This window comes from Peromyscus maniculatus, chromosome 9 (assembly GCF_049852395.1).
Source record: "Peromyscus maniculatus bairdii isolate BWxNUB_F1_BW_parent chromosome 9, HU_Pman_BW_mat_3.1, whole genome shotgun sequence".
In the NCBI taxonomy this organism is placed as follows: Eukaryota; Metazoa; Chordata; class Mammalia; order Rodentia; family Cricetidae; genus Peromyscus; species Peromyscus maniculatus.
In genome coordinates, this window is record NC_134860.1 from 60423025 (window position 1) to 60441331 (window position 18307).

The 18307-nt window shown below is 46.2% G+C and overlaps 1 protein-coding gene across 1 annotated transcript in view; it reads right to left on the reverse strand.

Moving 5' to 3' along the window:
* Positions 1–1628: 1628 nt before the first annotated feature.
* LOC102902817 (guanylate cyclase soluble subunit beta-2-like) overlaps positions 1629–18307 on the reverse strand; it is a 69262-nt gene continuing 52583 nt past the window's right edge. Inside the window, exons 10-14 of the mRNA XM_076545151.1 lie at positions 15431–15579; positions 14617–14763; positions 13103–13257; positions 11584–11735; positions 1629–1901 (exon numbers count right to left, since the gene is read on the reverse strand). Of these exons, the coding sequence (XP_076401266.1) occupies positions 1756–1901; positions 11584–11735; positions 13103–13257; positions 14617–14763; positions 15431–15579 (749 nt within the window). The 3' untranslated portion in view covers positions 1629–1755. The remainder of the gene's footprint in view (positions 1902–11583; positions 11736–13102; positions 13258–14616; positions 14764–15430; positions 15580–18307) is intronic.

Sequence of the window (18307 nt, forward strand, 5' to 3'; positions counted from 1 at the left end):
AAAAGAAAGCTACCGATTAGCACGAGTCTGTCGCGGCCAGATGGTCCTCTTCGGAGAACAAGCTTCTCGGCTTGCTCTCCTGGGTCTCCAGGCTATCACACAGCACCCACTCTCTGCGGGATGATCTCACCCCTCAGCCAGGCAACCAGCAAGTCACTCTCTTCCTTTCTCACACAACTTGAGCTGAAGGAAAGCTGGAAGTGAAAGACAAACTAAGAAGGGACAGGGGAAGCCAGATGTCTGTGAAGAATGAACAAGCCTTAGCCCAGGAGAGGGATAAGACACCAAGCCCAAATGATGCGTCAGGAATTGGCATCAGCTGGGCACAAAGAGGGCCATTGGAGGAGAAAGTGGCAGACGGGGGCCTCAGCAGACTGGCATCTCCTTCTCAGTGCCCGAGAGAACTTTGCCATCCAGGATTGCCCTGGTATGCAGGACAGTGGGAGCAGGGGTGGTGTGGCTCTTAGGAGCCCGAGCTTGAGCTCTGTGCCCCTGAGGCAGGGCAGTGGAGAGTGTTTTCAACTTCTTATTTAGGAAACTATGTCACCTCCCTCTGTGGCTAGAGGCCAAGGAATCTGTCAGTCATCAGTCTGAGGACCAGCCATCTGCCACTATCTGGATAGGCCAAGCCTGGGACAGGTGCCCTGAAGTGGAAGAAGCTAAGAGGGGCTGGAGCGAGGCTGGGTTGGGGGTTAAAATGAGCCTGCCACGCTGTAGAAGTAGGGGGCGGTTCTCTGTAATTTTCGGCTCTGGGAAGGGCTCTAACTAGAGCATGCTGTCCACCAAGCCAAGCATTCACTGTTTATGAGCAAGTCACTTATTGGAGTGACAGCCTACATCTGCTTGGTGTCCATGAGGTGGACCACCAGATGTTTCTATGGAAGCACAGCATGCACAGGTGTATGCCAGAGCATAGACATGCCATGAGTTAACCAGTTCAGTAAGGGTTCACACACCACTCCTGGGCTCTGGGGCCTCAGCTCACAGAAGATATCCAGGCTGAATGAAGGTGCATTTGAGGTATGAGGGGCCCTGTGAGCATTTTATCGGCCTGGCCAAGCTTCCCAAGTATCGTGGTTTGAATAAGATGTGATATGATGGTGATGGACTCTTCCCTCTCTGGTACCATAAGCCCCAAATAAACCCTCTCTTCTATAAGTTACCTTGGTCATGGTGTTTTAAGCAATAAGAAACTAAAACACACCTGGGCACTGGGAAGATTGTCTCTAGCAGTGTTTAATAGAATAAATGGCAGCTCCAGGACAATGGGTGGAGCATACGGAAAGGAAAATGGCTTCCTTTCATCCTACTGGCCCAGTGCCTTCCACAGCCCAGCTGTCTTAGTGGGCAACTTATAAACTGTACGGTCTGGATCTCTTTACCCCAGCTCCTCTCCCTTTCTCCTCCCACTACCTGTTAAAAAGCATACTGAGCCCAAGGCCAGGATGTCCTGTGAAAGCAGACCCTAGGGCACCTGTCCAGAGGCAAGGATTTGGGACGATAGGGAGCTGAGACCAGACATAAGCAGACTCACAGGCAAAGTCAACATCTAGAACATGTACAGCCCAAGTCAGTTGAAGGCTGGCCATGAACATTACTACAAAGCATTTTCCAACCCTTCCAGGCTTGGGTTTCATTTCTCTTCCTTTATTCTCCAAGGGGTGCTGAGAAAGATACACAACTGAAAACATTTTAATTTTCTTTGCTGCCATTGATTAAAAGGAATGAATCCCGTAGGTTCGCTTTTTCTCTTGGTTACAATACAACACAGAGGGCAGACGGCACCGAGCCACTAGCCAGGAAACTTGTCTTGGTCTGATCTGGTGATGGCTGGCCGTCGGCTGCATCCGTGGAGTCTTGCCCTGCCACAGGGCTCCCAGCAGGTGTGGCTTCATCAGAAGCTGAAACAAGACAGAAGTGTCAGTGAATAAAACTTCCAGCTGGTTTTCCTGCAAGCGGGCCCTGTTGGAGCCAGGCTCCTGGAAACACAATGTGGCCACTCTGTATAATAAGGTCTTCCCAGCTACAAAGACACATCCACACCCCTCACTCCTCTCAGTAATTTTGTTCTGTTAGGCTGCATCACTACAAATCTTTACCTCTGCACAACTCACATTCCCTGGCTGGCATGAAACTGTCTATGTGCTCTGGACAGTAAGGGCCACTGGGCATGGGGTTCAGACCTGGTGCCATGCACCGGGGTGCTTGGCACTGCTGGCCTGTGACTTACTCTTTGGGTCTCATGTTTCCTCATCTGTAACATGAGAGAAACTAATAATTCATGTGATGATTTCTATCAAGTGATTAACCCAATGTCCCACATGGAGAAAAAACTCCAACAGCCAATTTGTCTACCTGTGGGAGGCCAGAGAGCGGGCTCGGGGACACAGCTGCCTCTGGGATGTGAGCCAGGAGAGGAGAGGGGGGTGGAGTCAGAGAAGCTCTGGCTATAGGCGGCTGCCTGTCAGAGGCCGGCTCTATCCCTGCTGCCTGCCCGCCCTGCAGCATCTGAGATTTGGTCACCTGTCATGTCTGTTTTCTTCTCTATAGTAATCATTGTCCCAGACACACTAAAGTTGAGAAAGGCTCCTGTGGTGGGTTGAGGCTCACATACATCTAGCATCCTTAGAAAGCAGTCAATCAAATCTGCTCTCCCTCCCTAAATTCATGAGTCTGCTTCTGGGGCACAGGGTGGGGGGCTGGTAGCCCACAAATCGGCCTCATGATCAGTTTCGCCTTAAGCTCTCAAGAGCATCAGGCAGTTTCCAGCATGGCCAGACTGTAACAAGCCCTGTTTGATAAAGTATTTAGTGGCCAGGAGGTGAGTCAGAAACCTGGGGCTCCTGGACCTGCCTCCAGTCTCCTGTCCTCAGACCCAGAAGCGAAGAAGGAGATCTGGACAGGCAGAGCCTGCCTCATGGCAATTCAAGTAGACAAGTTGTGTGCAGAATTTAAAACGGGTCTAAGAGTGACATGGAATCAAGGTCCATAGAACTCTGAAATCACACATTTTCTTTTCAGATATGATATTCTTATAGAACGTGGCCCACATGGAGTGGCTAAGTCTAGACCCCACTAGTTGAAGGTTCATCTGATTATCCGTCATTTCTCCTCTCCCCTATCGCTAGCTCAGCACACATGAAGGCAAATGCTGAATCATGTTCAGCCGGCAACTGTTACCTAATCAAGGGTTAGAGTTTTTTCCTTTTGTTTTGTATTGAGAATTTTATTATTCTAAATACCCTTTATTTCTTTCATTTTTAATTATGGAGTTTATTGTACTACTAGGTTTTTTTGGAAATCTGGTAATTATTATAATTTTAAAAGTTGAAGGATGAGAGAGTGTGTTTGAAAGGGTTTGGGTTCACTTTAATGCTAGTGTCACAGTGCAGAAATGCAGAACACAAACTCGTGTGTGTGTGTGTGTGTGTGTGTGTGTGTGTGTGTGTGTGTGTGTTTCTGTTTGTTTTCTACTGAAAACGCTTGGGGTTTAGAAGAAGGCTCCGTGGGGGAAAGTTGCTTAAGTGTAAGGATTAGAATTCAAATCCCCAGAAGCCACACAGAAGCCACAATGGTTGGTGTGCTTGGCCGCTTACCTGTAATCCCAGCACAAAGGTGGAGACAGAGAATCTCTCAGCAAGATGACTATCTAGACTCTGAAACACCTAGCTTCACATTTAGTGAGAGAGCCTGCCCCAATATGTAAAGGTAAAGACATCTGATGCCAGTTTCAGGCCTCTGCGCGCGCGCGCGTGTGCGCGCGCGCACACACACACACACACAAACATGTGAACACACATACACTGGCAAGCATACCACACACATACATTTAAAACAAAAAACTACCCAGCCATCCATCTCCAGGTTCACTGCCACCACCAGCACTACAGAGTGACTGAATTCTGTCACCCCAACAGTGCTCTGTGCCTCAATTTCCCAGAGGTAAAAGCATCCCCATGGGCATTCTGCTTTCCTCTAAACTCATAGATACATAATGCTGCAGGAGGGCCAAGAAGATGGTTCAGTCAGTAAGGAGCTGGTCAGTCCCCAGCGTCCACATAGAAGACAGGCCACGGTGGCACACACCTGTAAGCTCAGCACTGAGGGGGAGAGACAGGAAGATTCACTACCAGCCAGCCTGGCCAGCCAGTGAACTCCAGGTTCAGGGAGAGACCCTGTCTCAAAAATTAAGTGGCAGGAGGAACTTCAACCTTTGGCTCCCATTAGCATATGCACTGTACCTGCACACACACACACACACACACACACACACACACACACACACACACATATATACACACAAGTGTGTGCACACATGAGAACACACACACACACATGCATATGTGTGTGCACATACAGTATAACATTCTGATTAATTACCTTTCCTGATTCATTATGAGGTTTATCGCCTATGGATTACTAATATCCATATACATGAGATAAACTACACAGAAATCTAAATTGGATGAACTTAATCTTTCCTGAAGATTTTAGCGGAAACCTCATGATTTTCAGAATGTCAAGGTCACTGGAGTTATACTGTAAATGTGCAGAGACATACAATCACTGGGATTTCCATGTGATAGTATATAAATGCGTGTGTGAGTATATAACAGCACAAGTCATGTGGGAACTAAGGTGCCATGTGAGCACACCTTTTGTTTAATTTCCATTCTCTGCTTCAAAATATGTTTCAGGGGCTGGAAAGGTGGTTTAGCAGTTATGAGCAATGGCTCTTTTTTACAGAGGAGCAGGGTTCAATCCCCAGAAGCCACATGGCAGCTCACAACAGTCTGTAACTCCAGTCCCAGGGACCTGCCATCCTCCTGTGGCCTCCATAGGCACTGTGCACATGGGCTGCACCAACATACATGCAGGAGAAATATCAAATAAAATGAAAACAGAATAAAAAATAAAAGTTATTTGAAACTCTGAAGCAAAGAACAAAACAGTGTAAGATAAACACATGTGAATATGTAATACTCCCATTTTTGTAAGAGAAAGCATACACACATATGCACACAACTCTGAGAAGATGTGTACCTCAATTTTTAAAACATTAATTTCTCTGGGTGATGAGTCACAATAGAGTTCATTTTCTTCTTTTGGCTTATCGAACTTTCTGGTTTTTTTTTTTTAAATAAGCATTTCTTCTCAAATATAAATTAATAAAGACATAATCTTTGGTTAGATGATCCACACATCCCAGTACTAGAAGCAGTATAAAAACATTTAGAAATAGACTGGATGCACATAAATGGAAACAATGGCTGCAGATGACACCCCCCACACACTGGGCCGACATCCATTGTGTGGTTGTGTGTGCTATACTGCCAGTTATGAGGGGGTGGGGCTGGGTGCTGTGGTGTCGGCCAGGAGAGTAGCATGGAGTTTGGGGAAATGCTGTTGTCTTGGGGAATAGAGGTTGGATTTAGACCACTGCTAGGTATAGGGGCAGGACTCTGTGGGTCTACAGGGTATGAATTTACAAGCAGAGATTCTAACACTTGTGAATAAAATCTTTTATTTTTTCTTGCATTGCTATATCTGTCCTACCACCTAGATAATAAAATCTGGAAGGTCACATTTGGCTTTGGTCCTGACCCTGTGTGAACTGGGGCAGAAGGTTTGGGGCAAGTCTGGGCACAGACTCTTCAGTCTTCTCCTTCATCTGTAGGCTTTGCCCCACTCCAGTGTGACCCTGACAGAAGCTTTGCCCATTCTAGCATTCAGCATGAGTCATATAGCTCGATCTCTGGACCTCTATCTAATTTGCCCAGATCCAGCCTTCAGCTGTGTGGCATTAACTGGCTATGGCAGAAAGGCTAACCGTATCAGAGTGTGGCCAGAAAAAAGGGGTCATGGTTCCAGAAATGAGGGGAGTATTGGGGAAAGGCATGGGTTCAATTCTACCAATGAGAAGAGAAATCTATGCAGGTGGCACAAAGGGTACAGTGGCATCCCCAGGACATGGAGTGAGGGTATTATTCCATGGTTTCTTTCCATGGCGAGGGAGCCCATGCCATGGAGGAAATATGTCTCCAATTTCCAGAACCCTTCATGCCCTGCAATGATCTGAGCAGATCCTCTGCCCATTTCTGCCATTGTAGGAACTCTTCCTCTACACTGTTTCCTGAATTCATTGTGTGTACTCAACACCATCCATGCCTACCACAGTGCCTGATGCCTACCACAGTGCCTGATGCTCTATGAGAGGTTGGAGGTCTTCATGCCTGCAGAAGGATCACATTTTCCTGCTCATCCAATGCTCCCTGTGTGGTTTGAATGAACATGACCCCCATAGGCTGTGGTAGTTGAACACTTGGCCCCCAGTTGCTGGTGCTGTTTGGGTAGGTTTAGGAGGTGAGGCCTTGATGGAGAAAGTATGTCACTTGTATGTGCTCTTTGAGAATTTAAAGACTCACACCATTTCTAGTTCAATCTCTCTGCTTTGTGCTTGAGGTTCAACATGTAAGCACTCAACTTCCTACTCCAGCCACCATGCATACATTCTGAGTGTTTTCTGCCTCCACTCTGCCATGGGGGACTCTTCTCCCTCAAGAGCCATAAACTCTTTCTTCTGTAAGTGGCCTTGGTCCTTGTGTTTTGTTACAGTAGCAGAGCAGTAACTAAGACATACCCTACACAGTCTCTTTTCTGTAAGCCACTGTGGGGTCTCTAACAGCCTTGTTAGTGACTAGATATTTCTTTCCAGATGAGCCCTCAGCAGTAGGGTCTCAAAGTGACTGCCATATATAAACATCTGGAGTCTGTGGGAGTGCCTTCTGCCTAATGTATTCCTCAGAACAACTCTGTGAAGCAGGCCCTTCATCACTCCTGCCTTCAGAGTGAGGAAAACAAATGCTCTACCTAGGCTCCAACCCGGCCCTAGTAAATCTGGATTCCAATGATCTCTCTGTCTTTCTGACGGCTCCTGAACCCAGCAGCTTATTAGAACTGCCTATAAAGCTGGTTATCAATCCAGAGTCACAAGACCCATGCTTGACCTCCTGGATTATCTTCAGGGTGAAGCTCAGCTATCTGTCTGTCCACAGCTGTCTCGAAGATGCTTCTGTTCCCTTTACACCCACTGCTCCCATGGGACCCACTTCCGGTGTGGCATACCTGCCATAGCCCCCAGAGTGACAAGAGTGACTTTAGGGGCCACCCCTAACACTGACAACCCCCATTCCTCTTTTCAGAGGTTACTTATGCAGTGTCCATTTACACCTCCCAAGGTGCCTCTTCTATAGAGCCTTGCTGGGTTAACAGCCCAACTTCCCCAAGTCCAAGGGTCAGAACAGCAGAACCACTCATGAGTCCTGAGCAAGAGAGGTGTGGGAAATTTGACAGTCACACTTTGGAAAGACTCAGGAAGGCTTGTGAGCTGAGGACAGTGACCCAGCCTCCCCAGCAGTTGGCTGCAAACAGTTGGACCCCAATAAATTGGATATGTCTAGAAAGACGCTGGTGTCACTTAGACTCTGTAAAGTAAGGAGTCAGGATCCTGGCAATTAAGTGACCACAAACCCATCCAAGAAGCACTGCAACAGGGGGATTGCAAGGGTGGGAAATTTCCCCCTGTTTGCAGGAGACAAGTGAGAAGTGAATCAGTAAGGCCACAGCAGGTAACCACAAAACCCTAAACTTGACCAGGAGAGAGGCCCTAACCTCTAAAGTTCTCCAGAGGAACAGTTAACAATTGGTTGAATAAGTCCCTCAGACTAACTTTACCTGAGGGGAACCTAGCAAGAAGACACATCTCACTATGGTTTCTAAGGAGGTGTCAATGCAGAGAGGGGCCCGGGCTACTTGTCTAAGCATTGTATACAGGTCAACCTGGAAAGCCTTACTCTTTAGTCACTGGGAGAATTGGGAGACAAGTTGAAGAGAGCTGAAATTCACAAGAAGCATTAACAAGGAGCCTATATGCAAAGACAGCTAGAAGGGAAACTTTTTAGTCAATGCTGAAAGGTACTTGCTTAAAAATCTAAGTAAACATACCCCAGTTTCTCTCTGGCTCAATACTCCCTTTTAATTACACTGGGAAAGTCTTCTCACAGCCAAACACCCAAATTCACTGTATAGGGAACGAAAAGCATGTTATCAAAGTGTTACTGAGGTTTTGGGTGGAGCCTACAGGGTCTGGTTCCTGTCTTGAGCTTCCTATCACCATAGTAGAAGGCTTAAGAAGGTTGAGAGAAGGGTTAGCCTGGCCCTCAAAGAAGCATCTGTATAGTGCTCTTCAGTGCTGCCAGGGCTCTGAAAAAAAATTTTTTTTCAGGAGAAATGGTACTTATCAGGGCAAGAAGGTGGCAAGGGATTGTCTACATCTGACAGCCATGAGCCCAGTCAGATAGAAAAGTATGCCAAACAGCCACCATGTGTGGCAGGCAGCCAGGTGGTCACATGCTGAGGTGGGTACAGCTGTGACCAATGAGGGAAGTCCTGGGGTGTTCATCCAACTCCCTAGAGCTTGGGAAACAAGTAGATGCTAAGGTGACAAGAGTCACTGAGCTCTGAGTCTCAGTGGGCTCTGGCTGCTGGTGGGAACATTTTCATAACGATGCCCATATAAGGAGCAGGGGGTGGTAGGGGTGGGGCTCCCACACATTCTTTCATCACTATTCTTGTGGAGCTCTTTTGTCAGAATTGAAATATTTTTTTTTTTGAAGGAGAGAGGAGGGATGACAAGATTCAGAAAAGTAATAAGGCTTTTAAGGCTGAAGAAGCTCTGAAAGCCATGATCTACACGGCCTCCCCAAGGCTACGGGGAGAGAAGACTCTTCAATGGAGTTGCCTGCAAGTTGGACAAGGAGCTTTAGGAATCAGCACTCGGGCTGTGGTAGGCCTTTTGATGGTGCAGCTCCCTGTGGCTCACCCAGTCCTCTGTCATTGGATAGAAACATGTCTTTGGTCTGTCATCAGTGCTCTATCTGGGCTCATGTCTCCTTAGAGAATACTGCATAGCTGCCCAAGAGCTAAGCAGGCCGGCAAACCTGCAAGACTAGCCGTGGGACCAGGATGAAAGCACGTCTTATCCACAGGAGAAAATACTGTCCAACGTGAAGAGCTGCTTCTACTGCCAAGCACAGGAGAGAAAGGGAAAGCGTGGGCCATGGGAAACTCAAGTTCACACTCCCAGGGAGAGTTGCAAAAAGCTGTGGATTTGGGTGTCTTTGGGTCCATGGCCCATATGGCTTGTGAGCTCACTTCATGGGCTCTCTGGTGCACATCTGATGGTTTATTAGTCACCCACCATGTGTAAATGATCTGCCATTGACATACCCACTAATCACACCTAGTCATCAGAAACCATCTCAAGCAGGACCCAGAGAAATTTGAGGGAACATGACTGAGCCACAGGAAAGCTAAGAATCCAAGTAGAACAGCACAGCTCCCTGGGAAAACTGTACGATTGTCTTGACTTGTAACTCAAAGTAGACTCACATGGGTGTGGTCTGCCTGAGACAGCCAATCCTAAAGCTCAAACTGTCCTCTCATGTCCTAGCTGTGGGCCTTATATAAACTACAAACCTTTCTGAGTCCCAGAGTTGTGCCTCTGTTGCAGGTGTGGTTGTGATTCTGCTGTGTCCTATGACTGATGTGTCAAATCAGACAAGTGAGCAAAACCCTTACCACATAGTCATCCAAAAATGCTAGCTCTCTCCCTTCCAGTTTCCCCCAAACAGAGGTGGCTTCCATTTCTCCTCTTCCTGGCCAGTGTTCAGAAAAGCAACAATTAGATACACTACAGAACCTGGGCACAAAAACCTGGGCACAGCTGAGAACAACTGACTCCTACCTCTAAGCAAGATGCCCAGCCCTGCCCAATCCTGCACAGTCCTTCCCAACCCTGCCCAGCCCTGTCCAGTCCCATTGGTGGTCTGCCATGGAAGAGCTATGCACAACAGAAGTCTTGAAAAATCAATTGTTGACCTTCCTGGGGCCTGAAAATTTCACAGACATGCTCTTATGGACAATGTGTGGTCCACTGAAGAGCCCCAACATCAGAGATCTCTTCCCTTTGAAAGGCCCACGAACTCTCAGCAAGCCTTGCCTTTCTCCATACTTCAGGTTCATACCTTCTGTTTGTGGATAAGGAGGCTCAAGGCCAAGGCTTCTGAAAGTCCCGATCTCTCTCTTCCCCATTGCTTTCTTACCAGCCTCATCCTCTTCCAGTGCTCTCCAGACAAGTGAGTTTCTGGTCTCCCTTGGGCTCACTAAACTGGTGACTGTCTTAGCACACAGTGCTGCCTGGAAAGCTTGATCCAGGCAGCCATGTGGTAGCCTACATCACAGTTTCATCTTCAGAGCTGTACCTCCAGGAAGGCATCCTTGGTCTTCTCCACTACTCATTTTTATCATGGGCATTCACCTCTATCTGAAATGACTTTCCTTTTTGTTCCATGTGTTATATCTGGTTCCCTTGATATACACATAGTCCATGTAAAGGGGATGACCTCACACACTTAGTTTGGAAAATGCCAGCAGATCCCAGGACAGTACCTGGCCTGGTCACTCTGTTCCTGGAGAGAAGAGAGTTTCTCAAGAAACATTTGTTTAGTGCATCCATGACTGTACAATTCTGTCTTTCACAGGATTGACAATATCTGAAACACACAGGTCTAGGATGGCCAGGAACACAGACAAGAGAGATGTTCCTGGCCACCATAGATAGCTTCTCAGCCTCTCATAACACAGAACCCCAAATTCCCCTCATCCTTGATTCTGAATAAGGGAATCCCAAAGTTTTTTTTTGTTTTTGCTTTTGTTTTTTCCATGTCCTGTCTCCAGAGTTAAGCAGAAAGTTCAGCTGATCATCCCTCGGCCTTGACTTCTGGGATCAAAACAAAGGGGAATATTTAGGTCCATCTTTAGTGCCCAATGATTGGGGCTCACGTGACACTGAAGAAACCTCATCTGATAAAAATGACAGCAGCTGAGCTATTAATATGTTATTAACATATTAATCTGTCCTAACTTCACATAGATTGTCTCACTTGTCTTGAGAAATTTTCTCAGCAACCATGGCCTTTAAAAAAAAATCCACTTGCTGTGATAGCCTGTGGTAGCTGTATTCTGCAGCCTTTCCCCCAAAGCTTAATCCCATAGGGGTTTATGTGGTTTGAACGAGAATGTCCCCCACAGGCTAAGATGTTTGAACACTTTGTCCCCAAGTGGAGATGCTCTTTGGGGAGGCTCAGGAGGTAGGATCTTTATTCCTTTTTCCCTTTGGAAGCTTCTCGTGTATGTGAAAAGCCTGTTCAGGAGCCTCCACTTGGGTGGAGGAGCAGGAGAAGCACTCAGAATAATTCCTTAGTGCCAGGGCATCTGTGGGAAAGCTCATCTCTTGGATAGACGAGCTCCGTGGAAACTGATGTGGGTGAGACCTCGCCCCAGAGTGTGAGTGTCCAGGGAAAGATTGCCAAGCTGATCATCACAGGTTTCCACTGCATGGATGGTAGCAGCGTTGTGGAGCATGGGATCCTACCTGTCTGACCCAAGGACCGTGTTAGACACATCTGAAGAGCTCAGTGAGGAACCCCCGGCATTGAGGACAAGCCTCGTAGATTTACTTACCCTTCGGATGGGTGAGAGCTGTAGTTCGCCCCATGATTTCATCCTCGGTGGCATTCAGGTTCTGGATCAGAAAGTATGTGGTCATTTTTCCTTTCCCTTTCACTTCAATCTCTCCTCTCTTGACAATGTCAAACCCTTTGTTTTCCAGGGCTCTAGACAGAGAGAAGAGAAATGTGCCAAATACCAGAGATCACAGACCAGTCCTGGACCCACAGCAGAGGAGGGAGGATCTGAGGTGACATCAAGCCTGTTAGGACATCAGGGTGAGGGACTCAGTGGGGAAGGAGGGAGGCATGAAGGGCCAGTGTTCTGAGCAGGGTGCCAAAGGCTAGGTGTGGCCCCAGGGCCCCCACACACACCTTGTTTCTACCCTCCTGCTTGGTCTTTCCTCCCAAGCACCCTAGTTCTGTCTAAACCCTTACTCAAGATTCAGCTCGGGCCATCTCCACAAAGCCTTCTTTTCTGGCAATGGACCCCTCTCCACCTCCCATATCCCGTTAGTTAGTTAGTTAGCGTGGGAGTCTGAACCTTACCCAGTTCTTCCTGGCATTCTTGGTGCTGAGGTAAGCTGTTAACTGCTATTTCTTTTGTTTCGTTTGTAAGACTCAATATCAAATGTTTTCCTTTGCTCTTCTTTTATTGGGAGTATTTTTTTTCTACAATATATTCTGATCAAGGTTTCCCCTCCCTCATCTCCTACAAAATCTTCCCACTCATCCAACTCCAAGCCTTCTTTCTCTCTCTCTTTAGAAAACAGGAAAATTAAAAACAACAACAACAACAACAGCAAAAAACTCACCAGATCTTTTTTTTTTTTTAATTGTGCTTCATGTTAATAAGAGTGGCAGTGGCTTTTCTTCGTGGGGCAGTTTAACAGCGAAGGAGCTAACCGGTATGAAGGAACTTAATCTAAGTGCGGCCTATCCTAACGGCTAGAGAAATAGTGCTATTTTGGTGTACACCTTTATATTTGTTCTACTTAAAAAACAACTATGAATTCTCTTTCTTCCTTTACTAGACCAAGCCGACAAGATTTTCCTGAGAGAGACCAGGGAGCACCTGTTTCAGGCATTGTGAGCCACAGTCTCTGTCACGATTACCTGACTGCCACTCACAGAGACATCAGCTAGTGATAATGTGCAAATAAAAGCATATGTCTTATATCATGAGACCTTGCTGCTGAATTCTAGCTTCTCTGTTGGGTACCACAAACAAAACAGTCCCTCCATTTAGCTCAGTCCTGGGGCTATTTTCTCCAAGTACCACTGTCTTATCCCACTAAAACTACTTACAAAAACAAGCAACAAATTGGATTTGGCCTGGGGGTTACATGAGAAAACAACAACAACAACAACACAAGTTATGGTAGAAGTCCTGCACTATTTCCTGTCGGTAAGTCAGCAAAGCACAGGAGAATTAACATCAGCTTCCTTTCCTGTCCTTCCCCATGCTGCTGGGCAGTGAGATGGTCTGGGGAAGCCGGAAGGACAGTGAAGGCAGGAGTAAACCAATGGCCAACCTGTAGGCTGTGGGGCTCAGATGCACTTTGTTGGGAAGCCCGTGACTTTCCATCCTCGAGGCTGTATTTACAGTATCACCGAACAAGCAGTACCGGGGCATCTTGTCTCCCACGACACCTGCCAAGACTGGTCCAGTATGGATTCCCACTCTGATCTGTACAGAGAGAACTTCACTGAAAAGAGAACACTGAATCTTTTTGCCTTTACTTTGAAAGCATGGTTTAGCTAAAAATGAAAAAACACCTATTAAAGTGGTTAGCTCCATGAGGTTTGAGAAGTGCACATGTCTCTGAGACCACCATCAAAAATGATTACTCTGCAAAGTTATCTCGTGCCTTTTTCTTGTTAGCATCCCCCAGTCTGCTGCATAGGGAATTAGAGCATTCCTTTCTGGGGGAGAAGGGAAGACCATAAGTCTTAGAACACTAATACAGCATATAAGGATGGCAAACCTCAGGAAGTTCCCAAAGTTTGTAAAAGCCCAAGGGGAGGGAAACCGCCTTTGCTGGAGCTGCCTGAAAAACTGTGTGTTGGGGTCAGGGGTCCAAGGAGGCAGCCTCCATGAGATGTCGCTAATACTAGGGTGGGCTTCTTAGTGTCACAGCTACATTCGAGGCTCCTGTAAGTATCCCTAATAATCTCACAGGTTCACTAAGCTAGTCTTAGGTTCAGTTGTTCATTTGGCCTGTTGCTGGTGCCCTACGTGAGATGAATATTTGTTCATGTCTCCCAGGAAAAGTCCCACAACCTCACCCTCCCTCCAGAAGAGATTATTGATTTCTTACTTATATCAAAGATTTATTTACCCTTCTAGGACATCACATAGTCATAATTTTTATTGCCCAGGAAGAAGAATGTACCACAATTCATCCATCCATTCTCCTCTTTGTGGATATTTAGGTTATTTCCAGTTTGGAGCTATGATAAGTATGGCAGCTATAAACAGTCTGTAGTAGAGATATGTTTGTGAACACATTTTCATTCCTTTCAGGTAAAATACCTAAAAATGTAGGTACCACCTTGTGTCATAAAATAAATACACATCTAATTTTTACCAAACCAAAACCACCCCAAATTGTCCAAGGTTGATTGTCCAGTTCCCCATTCATATCAGTAATGGTAAACACCTCAGCTGAGCTCTGAGCTATCAGGGGCATGTTTTTCCCCAAGCAGGAATCTTGGTGACTTAGGAAAGCCAAGCCACCTGCGGGTATGCTTGAACAGAAAAGCAGGAATCACAATTGAGGTGTGCTCAGCACCGGCCTATCACAAAGAAGAGTATCCATGAGTCACAGGAAAATCTCAAGAGCGAACAGCCTGCTCTGGAGCCTGGGAAAGCTGAACCTTCTTCACAGCTTTCCTGCTCAGGAGCATGAGCAAGGGAAGAAAAGACTTTTGATAGACGATGCAATGTATATGCTATTAGCATACGCCAAACCTACCCTGGGCAGACGAGAGCTTTACTTTCGTGTGTTACATTTTGTCTCGAGTGAAATACTCTTTTGCTCCCTACCTGGATGGGTTCTCCAGTGACAGGATTCATCACTTCCTCTGCAGAAATTCGCATGCCCAAAGCAAAATTAGCAACTTTCTGAGCATGGCTCTCAACAGGTACTGGTACGCCACCCACCACCATGTAGGCATCACCTATTGTTTCCACCTGCCAGGGCAAAGAAACAAACAAACAAACAAACAAACAAAAAAGTGTTCAATGAGTTTCCTTCATGTCCCAACCAAACACCCACATGTGCCTGCCATTTTCCAGACATTGACAAGAACTTTTTAGCTACTGATTTTCCCCCCTGGGGAAATGAGGAGCAGGAAAGAACACAGGAGAAGGAACACAAGATGGCCAAGAGATATTTCTGACTTTGTTTTTTGTTTTGTTTTGTTTTTGTTTTTGTTTTTGTTTTTGTTTTGTTTTTTTTTTTTTTTGGTGTCAGGGATGGAACCCAGGGTCTCACATAGCTAGGCAAACACCTTATCTCTGAGCCATACCCCCAACCTCTTTCTGCTTTTAGTGAAAATGAGTCCCAGAGAAGATGAAGTTCCTGGGTAGTCATATGATGTTTTATATTAGTTAATGAAATATGTGGGTGAAACTCTGCTGAACAGGAGGCTGGTGCCTGGGAAAGTGGTGATTGCTGCTCCTGGATACCCAAGCACCATCTGAGAATGGGTATTCTAAAAGGATTCCTAAAGCACTTCTTCTTCCTTGCATGCCTCTCCTTTTCAGGCTGGTGCAGACGCAGTAAAGGAAGACAGGCTCAAGTGTTTCCTTCCTGGCCTGCCTCCAGAAGCAGGCTGCACCACACACACACACTTACTTTGTAGACCTCGTGAACACTGGTTAGCCTGTCAAACTTGGAGTACATTGAGTTCAGCATATTCACTATTTGGATAGGTTCACAGACTGCACAGATGTTGGTAAATGTCACCACATCACTGAAAAGGATTGTACACGTTTCAAATTCTCCTGCAACAGAAACGATGTCAGTGGTAGCCAAGGATACAGAATAATAACTCTATGAATGTTTAATTCAGTGTCTTTTGAAGACCAAGCCTGCCTGCGCCCTGGGGGAAAGGAGCTGATGTTATTCATGGCTCCCCATCTAGTCAACAGATAGGAGCCCATACATTGAGTCCCTGTTGTGAGATAGTCATTGTTCCACAAGAGTCATATTGCATGCAATAGACAGAAGGAGCTCCGGGCCTTAAGGAGTGCTCCAGCTAGTGATGGAGGCAGGGATATGAGCAAGCAAATGCTCCTCCCACTGAGAAGTGAGAGTGGTGTGGGTTGAGAGAAACAGCCCCTTTGATCAAGCAGAACCTGAACTACAGAAATGCCAAGCATCGGGTCCCGAGGAGTCCGTCTTGGTACAGTGCCATAACTGCTGCTTTCTCCTCTTTATTTTCCTCTTCTACCCTGGTCCCCAGTTATACTAATTTCCACATGGCAAACGACGATCTTGTTAAGTTAGTGCTCACTTTTTTATCCTTAGCATACACTACAAATGGAACCCTGCTCTGTCCACGCCACCTCTGACCTTACCTCTCCACGACTCCTTCTGGCTTACTCTGATCCAGCCATGCTGTCTTTCTTGGAGTTACCTCATCACGAGGAGCAGCCCCTGCCTTGGGGCCTGCACAATGGCTGTCTCGATGCCTGACGCACACCACTCATCTCAGGGAGAAACTATTTCGGGAGACTATTTGTACTGACAAATGCTGCATGCTCGCATGTAGAGCAGGCTTGTCATGGGCAGATTCTCAGTAACTATGGACTGACTAAGTGGATTGCTGAGACCTGGAACATAGTAGATGCCTTCTGCATTGTCTGTCTGTCTGTCTGTCTGTCTGGCACTAATCTGTCTTCACATGACTCTATCACTCCTACTTTGCCCTTCTCAGCCTTCTCACCTTGTTTTATTTTTTATATTTTTTTCTTGTTCATTATGGTCATTTTTTAAATGGAAAATATTTTTTTTTTAAATAAAACACATTCTGACCGTGGTTTCCCATCCCTCATTTCCTCCCAGGTCCTTCCCACCTCCCTACCCATCCAACTCCACACCTTCTTTCTCTCTCTTTAGAACACAAACAGACAAATAAAAAGCAAATGAACCAGAATAAAACAAAACAAAATGAACAGATAAAAAAAAACACAAAGAAAAAGCACAAGGAACCTATACACACACAGACACATTCACACATCCATAAAGACACAAAACTAGAAACCATATTATATAAGTAAAAGACCAGTAGGGTTAAAAACAAAAAGACTGAACAAAGCAACATGGGACAGAATATCTAAAAACAGCACTTAGCTCATTTTGCTCTATGTCTTTGTCTGGTCTCCTCATTTTTAAATGTTGCCTGTTCCCCACCGTCTTCTCCTCTCACCTCATCTGCTGCCCTGGCTGCTTCTCTGCTGCTGTCATGAAACACTGACTAAAGCCAGGCTGGGATGAAAGGGGTTGTCTCCCCTTACAATTCCCAGGTAACAATCAATCACCAAGGAAAGTCGGGGCAGGAACTGAAGCAGGACCGTGGAGGAACACTGCTTACCTGCTCGCTTCCGGGCTCACTTAGAGCTACCGTTCAGATACAACCTAGGATCACATGTTCAGAGGTGGTACCACCCACAGTGAGCTAGGTCACCCTCCATCAATCAAGAAAACCCCACAGACATGCCACAGGCCAACCTGATGCAGGCAACTCACCCTCCATCAATCATCAAGAAAACACCCCACAGACATGCCACAGGCCGACCTGATGGAGACAATTCCTCAGCTGAAGTTTCCTCATCTCAGGTGACTTTAGCTTGTGTCGCCTTGACAAAAGCTATCCAGATGATCTTACATCACTCACAGAGCCTATGATTAGTTATCACCCACAGTTCAATAGATTCTAGACCTATATAGTTCTATGCCAGAACTTTCCCTTCATTTCTGCCTACAATTCCTGTTGTTGCTGTTTTTTGGCTCTTTTGTGGGGCCCACCACCCAGCTCCCAAATCACTCACAGAGGCATATTCTTGGTTATGATTGACCGGTCTTAGTTTGGCTCAGTTTCTAGCCAGCTTTTTTTTTTTTAACTTAAATTATCCCATCTACCTTTTGCCCCTGGGCTTTTCCCACTCTCTTTTTCTGTAAATCTTACTCTTACTCCATGGCTTGCTGTGTAGCTGTGTAGGCCCCTGGAGTCCTCCTCTTTCTCTGGCTACATCTTTTCTTTTTCTTCACCTCCCAGATTTCTCCTTCTACATATTCTCTCTGCCTGCCAGCCCCACCTATCCTTTCTCCTGCCTTGCTAATGGCCATTCAGCTCTTTATTAGACCATCAGGTGTTTTAGACAGGCACAGTAACACAGCTTCACAGAGTTAAACAAATGCAACATAAGCAAAAGTAGTACACTTCAAAATAATATTTTGCAATAAATTCCTAACTACTTGCTGCTCTTATTATGGGAGGTCCTGTAGATATCTCACACTCAACCTTTCTAACCTGACCTGACTGCCATTGCCTCAGGCTTGATCTTCTTTCTGGTGTGTGTGTGTGTGTGTGTGTGTGTGTGTGTGTGTGTGTGTGTGTGTGTGTGTGTGTGGTGTGTGTGTGTGTGTGTGTGTGTGTGTGTGTGTGTGTGTTGCATATACATGAGAGTTCGTATACATGAGCCCACAGGCCAGAAGAAGGAATTGGGT